Source organism: Octodon degus, unplaced genomic scaffold (assembly GCF_000260255.1).
Source record: "Octodon degus isolate 3935 unplaced genomic scaffold, OctDeg1.0 scaffold00126, whole genome shotgun sequence".
Taxonomy (NCBI): Eukaryota; Metazoa; Chordata; class Mammalia; order Rodentia; family Octodontidae; genus Octodon; species Octodon degus.
Window position 1 is genome coordinate 2375798 of NW_004524702.1, and position 11491 is coordinate 2387288.

General features: G+C 52.3%; 1 protein-coding gene across 1 annotated transcript in view; it reads right to left on the bottom strand.

The window, feature by feature from the left end:
• The window catches only part of Ano10 (anoctamin 10), a 136150-nt gene that overhangs the window by 15351 nt on the left and 109308 nt on the right, over positions 1-11491 (bottom strand). The window contains exon 12 of the mRNA XM_023700751.1: positions 7881-7997. Within this exon, the coding sequence (XP_023556519.1) occupies positions 7881-7997 (117 nt within the window). The remainder of the gene's footprint in view (positions 1-7880; positions 7998-11491) is intronic.

The following is an 11491-nucleotide window of genomic DNA, read 5'->3' on the forward strand; positions in this document are numbered from 1 at the left end:
GCCACACTCAGTGCCCCTTCCTCCTGACACCCCATGCGGCAAGTCTCCTGGCCCTATGCTGTGGGCACCACTGTTCAAGTGAGGGAAGGGAGACAAAGGAGGAAGTCACTACCTGCAGGGGCCCAGGCTGTGAACCACATAGCAGGTGCAGGCCAGGGGAGGGCTGGACCCGATGGTCCTCGGACCCGAGGACCCACACACCCCAACAGCCACTGAGCCCTGAGCCCTACCCACTCGCTTCCCTTCACCTGAGGCCAAGGCTGGACCAGACAATGGGCTTCAGACTAGGGTCACTGCCTCCCTAAGGCCCTGGCCTTGCCCTGCCTCTCTTAGAGGCTGACTCTTCATGTGGATGCAAAATTTCCTTCCTTTTTCTTTTTAACTAAGAGACTTTAGTTTTTAGAACTGTTTTAGATTTCCTGAAAGATGGAGTAGACAGCACCGTATTCCCGTACACCCCGGGCTGTTCATTCTGATGCCACCCACACGGAATGCTATGAGATCTTACGCTCACTGTTGAAAATCATTATACCATTAGCAAAGCTTGGGAGCACAGAGTTTGGGAAAGAAAAATTCTGAAGCTCTTGCAAAACACTGGAAAAATCGTTAAAATACTGGACTGCATCTGTGGTGCTGGGGCTGTGGCAAATGGATTCTGCTTATTTGGTTTCTCCAGCAGGCTGGGGGGCCCGCTAGCACTGGCCAGGTCCTCAGCCCCACGCTGCAACAGGCAAGGCCAGCCAGTGGGCACCTCACCCACCCACAGGCAGTGGCCAGCACTCCAGTGACTGCTCCGCCCTTATCCTGTCTCTGGGAGGACAACAGAGAGGCTGATCCGCCCAAGGTTCTGTATTGGGGGCTGGGCAGGGTTGGCCCCCAGGGCCACGTCCCAGGTGACCGTCTGAGGCCCAGGATGCTGTGTCCTTGGGCTTGGGGCCACTAAGTAATAAAAAGCTTCCTGGATAAGGCTCTGTTTTTAACTGGATCTTGAAATGATGGAGGAGTGAGTAAGCTGCTTGGATGAGGAAGCAAAGGGCACTGCAGGGTGATATTTACCATCTCCACTTCGTCCTAAAGGTCTTGAGCAGCCGAGCCTTGCCATCTGAAAATGCCCTTTGCAAAGTAAATGGTCGTGTTTTCCCCAGCCTCCGCCTCACCTTTAAAAGTATCTGGTTCGCCTCCACACGTGGAGACAGCACAGTTTCCCTGTGACACCCAGGAAGGCCATTTCAGTCCACATTCCTTGCTGGGCCCTTGCCCCTCTTCTCCTTCAGAGCCAGGGCTCCTGGCCAGGACCCACAGGTGCTGAAAAGTCCAGTTCTGGGCCTTCCTAGAGGCCTTGGAACCCAGCTTTTGTTTATAAGACAAAGAGCTGACTTGTTTTGAACCAGATGCAGCATTTCCACATTTGTAGCGCTCACCTGACCACATATGGACCAGCATTAGTCACTTGGCCATGACAGGGATGCAACGCCCAGCACCCTCAGCGTCCAGGACAGAGGTGGCCAAGGCTGCTGCTTCCAAAGCAGAAACAACTGCACGGGAGGGCCCCCTGGAGGACAGCTGTTCAGCCGAGACAGCAGGGCGTCAGCCAGAGATGGACTACGCCTCAGGTCCTGGCCTCAGGGAGCCCTCCACCAGGCCTCCCATCACACTCAGCTGTGAACTCACCAGACACCAACACTCACGAGCACAGCACCCCATGCCTGTCACCACACACACACACACACACACACACACACACACACACATGCACGCACGCACGCAGGACCTGCCGCTGCTGTGGGAGGGAGCCAGGAGGAGTCTGCAGCAACATGAGGGGTTTTTACCATGCAGCTCCCTGAGCCCCACCTTAGATGCAGGGAACCGCAACCTTAGGGTGTAGGGCCCAGGCCCAGGCCCAGAAGGAAGTTTTATTCACACTGGTGTGCAGAAGGCACTTTGCCCATAGGACGGGGACTGTGCTGCAGAGCAGCATTCAGATGCACGTCAAGTGTGACAGCTGCTCACGTCCACTCCCTGGCCACTGTCCCCTTCTCAGTGCCAACAGCAGCAGCATCCAGGACAGCCAGCTGCGAGGGAGATTTATTCTTGGATGTGTTTCCAGGGCCTCTGTTTGTGACCAGGCTCAGAGATCACCTGGGGACCCAGGAAGCTGCACTGTAGGGCTGCCTTGGCCACGAGCCGCTGGCGCGATGCCCGCTGCCAGAGGAAGAGGAGCGAAGGAGGCCCGCAAAGGGCACCGGCTCGTGAGGGAGCCGACCCCAGACCTGCACCAACCGTCCAGAAAGTGCTGGCCAAGGACCTCTGGCCCTTCAGGGCAGTGTGGCTCAACAGGAATGTGATGAAAACTCTTTCCTAACAGCAGCAGATGGAGGGGAAGGGCGGGCATGTGAGGCAGCTGCCCTCTGGCCTTTTCCCTGACCTCTGACCCAAGAGAGTAAGTAAAGAAGGAGAAAGATCACGTAGACAGGCCTGAGCCCTGAGGGCCTGAGCACAGCCTGTCTTTGGGCTGGGGAGCTCCCGCCACAACAGAGGTCCTGGGCAACAGCCCCAGCCCTGCAGAAGACAAGCAGCCACCTTTAGTCCAACCGGGGGCATCCTTCTGAGGGTGCCAATGCCTATCCTGTGTCACAGCCCGTGAGATGGCTCTGTCCCCCTCCAGCGCAAGGCACATCTGTGCCCAAGTCCCCTGCTCTCCCATGGAGGTGGACGGCAGAGAAGCGTCTAGGACTGTCCTCAGGACAGGAGCAGGCCGCATATACCTAACGTGGTAGAGACTTCCTCTTCTTCAGGGACACATGAGGTTCTAGCCAACAAAACGACCTAAGGAAACAGTTCTGGAACAAGGGCTTCACGTAGGGCATGCCTGACGTGAGGAATGAATTGGTGTGCCTGCAGTCAGCACACCGGGGACGCACGGGGACATGCAGGGACACAGGACGCCTCTGCCTCTGGGTGTTTGCTGCACGCACTTCACAACTCAAGGCACACTGCTGATGTCCACACTCCACACAGCCCTTCACTGCTTGGACACATGATGGGCACAGGCACCCTGGCTAGGGAAAGCCTTTAACAGGAAGCAGGATCCTGCTGGACTTGCTGACAGAGGGGCACACATCCAGAAGCTGCCTGCCTCAGCCTACCAAGGGCCCAGAAAGGCAATCACTAGAGCAACCTGACCTTGCAGAAGCCTCCCAGACAGCACCACATGGCTTCCCTTTTCTCACAACTCCCTAGCAATGTCCTAAACGCATATGCCCACCCACACAAATTTAAATTGACATTTAAATTCCCATCACACATCAGTTTCAAATTTAATTTTCTAACATATGTTAAACATTGACATAAAAATAAATATAAAGTAATTCTTTAAAAAATGTTCAAGAAGGGCCAGCTAGATAGCTCAGCAGATTAAAGTGCCTGCTCAGGCAGATGCAGGGACCTGGGGTTTGATCCCCTGCTTTCTGTGCCAGCCCTGCCTCCGGGCACACTGAGACAGTGACTGAGACTGGGCATGGTGGTGTGTTCCTGTAATGCCAGCATTTGGGAGGCTGAAAAATAGGAAGGATCACTATGAGTCCAATCTGTGTAATGAGACCCTATAGATCCTGTACTAAATACATTAAAAAAAAAAAAAAGTTTCTTGAGGGGCTGTGGATATAGCTCAGCAGCATAACTGCCTGCCTGGCAAGTGCAAGGTCCCAAGATCAATCCCTGATACCTCAAAAAACAAAACAAAACAAAATAAAACACAAATGTTTAAGAGATTTTCAATACTATACTGATACACTATCACTACCTATGTAAAAATGCATGAATATGCTCTTAATAGTAAACTTTTTTCTTTTTTCCTTGACATCATATCATATATATTTTCCATTTCTCCCAAAGAAAATTTAACGTAAAAATATACGTTTTTAGTTGAAAATCTTTACAGAGCACTCTCTCATATTTTTCAGTAATAATATGAATTAAAATTTTACAGCTTTTTTCTGAAACCTTTGGAAATACTTTTCAGAATTGAACTTTTAAATAAAACACCTTTACAGTGAAAAAAAAAAAAAAAAACCCAACAACTTTACAGCTTTTAAACCTTCCGGTGACACTATCTAGGTCTGCCCTGGACCGCTTGATCACTACGGTCGTGTAGTACACACATCAGAAAACCTGTGCAAGCTCCCGGCACGGGCACGTACTGCGTCTGAGCTCCCGGCGCCTTCTGCAGAGCGCCTGCGCAGGGGCGGAGGGCGGGCGGCGCCCTCACCAAGGCCCGGGCCCTGACCTCCCCCAAGGGGCGGGCCTCCGTGCAGGGGAAGCCCCGACAGGGCTTGAGGCAGGGCAGAGCTGCGGGCCTTTCTTCTGGCAGGGAAGAAGCACCACTGCGTGAGGGAGGTGGCCTCGGTCGGCCAGAGGAACCAAGGGCTCCAGGAAGAAGTCCCGTGCCCGCACAGCCTGCACGCGGAGCCCTGCCAGCCGTCCGTGCCCGGCACTCGCCCGAGTCTAGCAGCGCGGCTGCTGGCCGCGCCCTGCCCTCTCCCCTGCCCTTCCTTCCCGCATCTCTCAGCCTCTCTGCCCAGCCCACAGCCCCTCCTCCAGCCGCGCTGTCCCGGACCTCACCAGAGAGAGGAGGGTGCGCAGACCCCACTGGGTCTCCTAGCACACCCTGGGCTCTACGCTGTCTCTGGCCTCAAATTCATGAGGGAAATACACTAGAAGCCAAGTTCACTCTAAAAATTCACCAATGTTTACTTTTTCATTCCTAAAAAAATACAGGAATGTTTATGGAAGAAAAGGTGCGAGCAGACTGCGGAGGACCGGTGTGTCCAGGAACAGCTGCAGACAGGCCCGAGACTCCGCTTCGGGAGGACCTCACCCCGATTTACACGCATGGGCGTCCACGTGCACAAAAGCACGCAGCTGACACACACACCCTTCGCGGTCTTGAAAAAACCAATACACGTGCAGGGTCAGAAAATCCAGACCAGACGCGGGACGGAATCCTAGCCTCTGCGCAGAGGTGCCAGCGGAGTCCCAGGGACATCTGGAAGCCGCCCTCCTGTCTCCTAGCTTCCCTCCTCCTTTACTTCATAATTTCACTCAAAGGAGATCATTTCGTTCTCAATGAAACAGCCAGGGCGTGTATGTATTCCACACACACACCAACATAGCAGCAAAGGCCTTTTTAACTTTTAATACACTTCCGGAGTCTCTTACTGAGGAATCTGTTGTCTCCACGTGGCAGAAAGAACCCGCCCAAGGACTGCAGCTCAGCTGAGTCTCACTGAGCGGCGGCCAATTACATTTTGACTCACTGAATTCTAGAAAGGTGGAGCCAGCTCACGGGCTGCCAGCAGCGCACGCAAGCACATGCGTTCCCACGTCCCTCCAAGAAGGCCACGGGGCAAGTTTTCGACCCAGTGGGTCCTCCTCCTCCTCCTCCGGCTGGTGGCCGGGTCTCGGGCTCTGCCGTCGCCACGCGGATTTCACTGGTGCTCACACTTCTCTAACTGAGCGGCACTGGGCAGCCCTCCCTTCGCTAGCCTTTAATTAGTGGACCATCATTTTCGAGGGTTTACAGAAATGTTCTGAATGGAAGACGTTCACTCTTTGTCAGACATGCAAGTGTTTGCCCAGTCTGCCCAATTTATCTTTTGAGTTTACTTTTTTTAATCATATAGAAGTTTTACATTTTTGTCTATTTTATTTTGTCAACATTTTCCTTTAAGATTTGGGGGTTTGTCCTGAGAAGGTACTTCACACTGAGAGATGTCTTTGGGTTTTTTAAATAGGTGTTTTAAAAACTGGTTGGAAGTTTTACATTAAGTCTCAACCACCTGAGTGTGGGTCTGCTGGAAAACAATGGCAACGTTTCCTAAAACGCCTGTCATCAAACCACGTAGCAATCAATTGTTTTTTCCACTGACACTAAATGTCATTGTTACCATCAACTGAACCCCATTTTCATTTGGGTCCATTTAAGGGACTTTGCTCAGTTTCACTGATTTGTCCATTTCTTCTCAATTCAAAATGCATTTAGTTATTACATCATGCATAACGCACTTTAATGGCAGGCAGAGCTAGTGACCCTACTTTTCTTCTTTTTCAGAAGTTTCCTTGCTATTCTGAAATGTTTATTTCTATCTGAATTCACATTGGGTGTCTCAACACCCAGAATTAAGGAAGAAAAGGCTGATGTAGCTCGCGGTTAGTGGAGGTTTCAGTCCCTACTCAGCTGGCTCCCAGGCCGAGCGGCACATGGCAGAGGGCAGCCGTTTGTGGTGGCGGAAAGCAGCAAAGAGCAAAGGGAGGGGCAGCAGAGAGCAGGGACAGAGAGCACGCCTCGCTCCTTTCTCATACTGCGCGCAGGCTCTGCCCCAGGGCAGATGCAGCCCTCGCACCCTAATCCCAGCAGCACTCACACCCCTAATCCCAGCACTGGATCATGAATTAATCACAATCTCTATAGGAAAAGCACTACCTACTTTCATAAGCTACCACCTACTTAGGCTCATTTGGGGTTTCTTCTGTAAATGGGATTTTATTCTTTAATAGTATTTTAAACTAGTCATTATTTTTTATTAAAGGAAGCAAATTATTTATTTAAGCTTTGTAACATGCCTTCTTGCCACATTTTCCTATTGTCTTTAACAAATGGCCTTCCCTATGGTCTTTAGATACATAATCCTGAAATTCCTACGTGCCGGTACATCCATTCCTCTCAAGTATGTGAGCTCGCAGTTTCTGCCCTGGCACTCTGCCTCGGTTAGCATGCTGAGCGCAGAGCTGGGTGGCAGTGGTGGCCTGGGCACCAGGTGCCTCTTGCCAGGGCTCACCGCAGGGCTCCAGGCGGGGCCCAGTCTATGACGCAGGCCCTCTGACTCACGAGCTACAAGTGACCTCCCGCTCCCAGCAGGAAACACAGTGGCTCTATTTCTCCTCTCATCTACCACATGATGAACATGCACAGCTCGGGTGAGGCACCAGCTTCTCCCTCTGCCTGTCCTTGTCCCCCAAGTTCTCTCCTGGGTGACCCCACCCCGCGACGGGCACATGTTGCTTGGATGCAGTGTTCTCTCCCCTCTAGCAGAGGGTCACTCTGAAGTCCACCTGCTTTTCCCTCCCAGCTCCTCAAGCACAAGGAGGAAAACTCATGTGCAAAGTGGTTTGGAGGCTGGAGAGACTGCAGGGCAGAGGGTCCCAGACCTCGGAAGGAGGCTGCTCCCTGCTGCTCCCGCGTGAGCCCCCAAGCCTCCCTGGGGACAGGCACTGTGGCCTCCAGGACTCCTTCCTTTCCCTGCTGGCGCTCTCCACAGGCAGGAGAGCAGCCAAGCGGGAGCCGCAGGGTGCATGTTTCTTGGCAGGTCTCCCTCTGTCCTCTCACCCTGTCCTCTCTGTCTCCTCCCCCCGCCCCTCATCCTCCTTTCTCTTGGATGGCAGCATAATGTGGAACTCATTGAGAAGCAGTCTCTCCTTTCACAGCAATCTCTGCCGCTTCTGCCCATGCGCGTTCATTCCTCTTTGTGCTCTGCAGGATCTCATCTGGGATTCTGTTCCTCAGTTTCCTCCCCCACATTTCTGTGAGGTGGGGTCAGCAACCAGAGGCAGCTGCCCGGTGGCTCCTGGTGTCCGTCTGTCCTTCTGCAGAAGCCTCGCTCTGTTCTCTGTTACCACTGCCTGACTGCTCCTGCGTGCTGAGTTTAGTCCAGGCTGGGGCTCATCACGTGCTCAGCGTCTGGGCTTGGTCTGGGCATCCTAAATGGATCTTCCATATTTATTTACATCAGTAATAAACACAATGTTGAGAAAAACGTCACAGCAGTCCCTGGGAATTGTTTCTGTCATTTACTAAAGAAACAGTGGACATTTGTTTCTCTTACCTGCTGCTTCAGGGCCTCCAAAGACTCAAATTCCAGCCTGGCCAGTTTCATCTGGATGTGGCGTGGTTTGTCAGGGATGGCAAATGCCAGTATGAACTTCAGAGCCAGGAGTGCGTGCTGCAAGAGAAGGAACACGAGCTGATGGCCGCATATGCTGACACCTAAGACTCTGGATCCCTTCAGCCAACCCTACGCACCTTCTAGTTGCTGGCCTGTGACATTTTAAAGACCAAGCAGCCCATGGGTTACATGCAGTCCATCCCTCTGTCGTCCGTTCAATTTTATTCTTCTGAAAAGCTAGTTATCACCATTGCTTGGTACCAGATGCCACTCTCGATGTTTTGCAGAAAATAAAGCTTATTCCAAAGTACTGCGCAACATCTCTCTCTACCTGTGCCTGAGCTGACAGCATGTGGCAGAGCAGCACTGCCCTCTGCCCAGGACTTGCACCATGCCACGCAGCAGGGCTGGCTATGGCTGAGCAAGCGCCTCTCAAGCAGAACACGCAGGGACCCTGCATGCCCTCCTGGAGTTTCTGATGCGACACCCAGTGAACACCGATTCATTTGATGATTAGAGCTGCCTGTCTTCCCATCCTGCTGGTTCCGTCTACAGCGGGGCGGGTGCATAGCAATGAGGAGCACCCACTCGAATGTGCAGGCCTGAACCCTGGCTGGGAACCCTGGCTCCTCTTCTACACCAGCATCACAACAGGCACATTTCCTATAACGGAACGACATGAGGTTCATTGTTAAGCCAGTGGCACTGTTTGCATTCTAACCCTGCTCTGCAGATGGACAGCCCAGACTTAACAGATGCTTCTCCAGCCTGGCACTATTCTGAGCGCTGCAGTCAACACCACAGACTCTGAACAAACAGCAGTAAAGTCTCCTTCGTGGCTTGGGGTATTGCAAGAGAGCAATACAATACAGGACACAGACTTGGTAAGACTATTTTACAGTAGTCACCCAAGGGATCACATACAAAGTATGCGGGAAATCTGTCGACACACTAACGAGCAAAGACTCCAACTGAGGGCCTGGATCCTAACGTCCTGTATGAGTCCAGCGGAAGGCCTACAGCCCACGACAGTGTTTCATGAAGCCTGCTTCACAGGCCTGTGCTGGAAAGGCCCACAGGTCAGTAGGAGAAGCTAGAAAGTCTGTCCCAGAGGAATGAAGGATCTGTGTCAGCAGGGTGAGGGATCTCAGGGACAGTGAGGTTCCGAGCTCCTCCAACGATACGGACTGCTGAGTTCCCATCAGGAAAGCCAACACAACAAGCTTCTCCAGGAGGCTGAGCAGTGTACCATCTTCTCCTCTGGAGCCAGGAACTGATGCTCAAGATGAGGACCAGAGATCTCCCAATATGAGCCATAGCCATCCTCAGTGACAACAAAGGTCTCCTCTGGCGAGAAGAGCCGAGTCTATCAGGAAAGCCAGAGTGACAAGCAGAACAGACAGAACATCCTCCAGCAAAATAGCTCAAGAGAACCAGCAGCTTCCAACAGCTTCCGCCATCAGCCTCCCTAGTGGCGTCACTCCTTCTGCCCCCATGCTGCTGGCACCAACTCTCAGGTGGCCTCCCACACGCAGCACCACACTAGTTCGGTTCAGCGGGGTGTCACACGCGGACCACCGGTTGGCATCCACCCCAGCCTCTGTCGCGAGAGCGTCGATCCTGCCAGAGGCAGCGCTGCAGGCTTTGTGTGTGGTACCGGGGCTGAAACCAGCACCCTTCTGTCTTGCCCAGGCAGGACTTCCACCTGGGAGTCCCCTACCGTCCCCTACCGCAGCCTCGCAGAGCGCTGCGATCACAAGCATGTAGAGCACTATTCCTGGCAAAGCTGCAAATGTTTATAGGTAAGAGTAAAAACCATTAAGAAAATCAGTGAAAGAAACAGTGTAGCCTAAAGAAATGTCACACTGAATTACTGACCGAAAAAGAAGGCAGCCAAAAATCTTACAATGAATTCCTTATTGTGATATTTTCAAAAGAAGAGGGGGAGAGTGAATCTTAAGTATCACACCAGGACAGGGACAATTCCACAGATGACGAGGCCGGGTGTGCGCTGGTGTTTGCCGGAGGCCTGCAGCGGGCCTGAGACCAGTAGGTTTTGGTCGGTGGGAGGGCTCAGCTAAGAAGGAGCACCCTCGAGCCCACAGGAGGAATGGCAGCTGATAACATGGGGGCCGGCGTGGTGGCACATGCCTGGAGTCCCAGCACCAGGAGGTGTAGGCTGGAGGTCTGCTGCGAGTTCAGTGCATTCTGGGATACACAGTGAGCTCAAGGTCAGCCTGAACTGTGTAGTGAGACCCTGTCTGAAAACAAATAAGGGAAAAAGATGCACATCCCAGGCCACGTGCTATCGTATGTCACATCTCTGAACTAAATGAACAGAATGAATAAGAACCTGGTTGTGAAGGACAAAGAACAAATACAAAATTAAGAGAACATTATGTGCTGCCATTGTTTTATTCTATTAGTGTACTGAGATAAGAGTTTTAAATAAGAGTCTCTCTTCAGTGGATGTAGTAGACGAGGACTAAATTAGCAGGCAAGAGAAATCGTCCACCTTTCTGAATCCAGGCGGCCCATCAGGACCAGGGTGCAGGCCCTTGTCCTCTTCCCTATGGAGCCAGAGCCTCTTCCTCTTCCTCAGAGTCTTGGTGTGAATTGATGTAAAGAAAACCAAGCAAAGCAATCTGGGAGGACAGAGCTGCTCCCTTGCATGTCCCACCCCTCTAGGGATGGGCCTGGCTGCCACAGACCTTGGGCTGGCTTCCGGGTGAGAAAACTTGGCACTGGCTTGGCAATATGAATCCAAACGGGAGGCCACATGACAGGCTCAGATCTACACTGCAATACTCCTTTGTGAGTAATTCTCTATGGTTATTTTCTTTACAGTACGACATCTTTACAATGGTTTCTTGGGCAGGCGGAGGCACTAGAGGCAGTGCCTAGTGGCATTAGACCAGTGGTCGTGCTGCTGCCGCCACACAGCAGGGAGCCACGTACAGAGAAGACTGCAGGGCTCCTACAGAACAAATGAGTCACACAGACGCCACAGGTCTCTAACCTGCCTGATCTCCACCACAGGTACACAGCACAGACTACAGCAGAAGCTGGCTCTGACCTGCAGTCCAAGGACACAGGAAGCCCTGACCTTAACCCTGGCCCTAATCCTAAAGCCCTAACCCCAGTCCTACACCCTAACCCTGACCCTAAAACTCTAACCGTAAACCCTCACCCTGCCTAAACAATTACTTTGAAGATAACAAGATGCAATCTTACAACCATTGCGGATTTTCTGTCATGTTGTTTTGAATTTCTACATCATTTAAAATTTTTTATGGGCCAGCCACATAGCTCAGCAGATTAAAGCACCTGCAAGCAGATGCAGGGGCTGGGAATTCAATGCCCTGGCCTGCGTGCTGGCCCTGCCCCCAGGGCGCACTGAGACAGCAACTGGGACTGCGTGTGGTGCTGCACCTGTAATCCCAGCACTTGGGAGGCCGTGAACAGGAGGATCACTATGAGTCCAATCTACGCAGTGAGACCCTGTACACCCTGTACACCCTGTCCTAAATACAAAAAATAAAAAAATATTT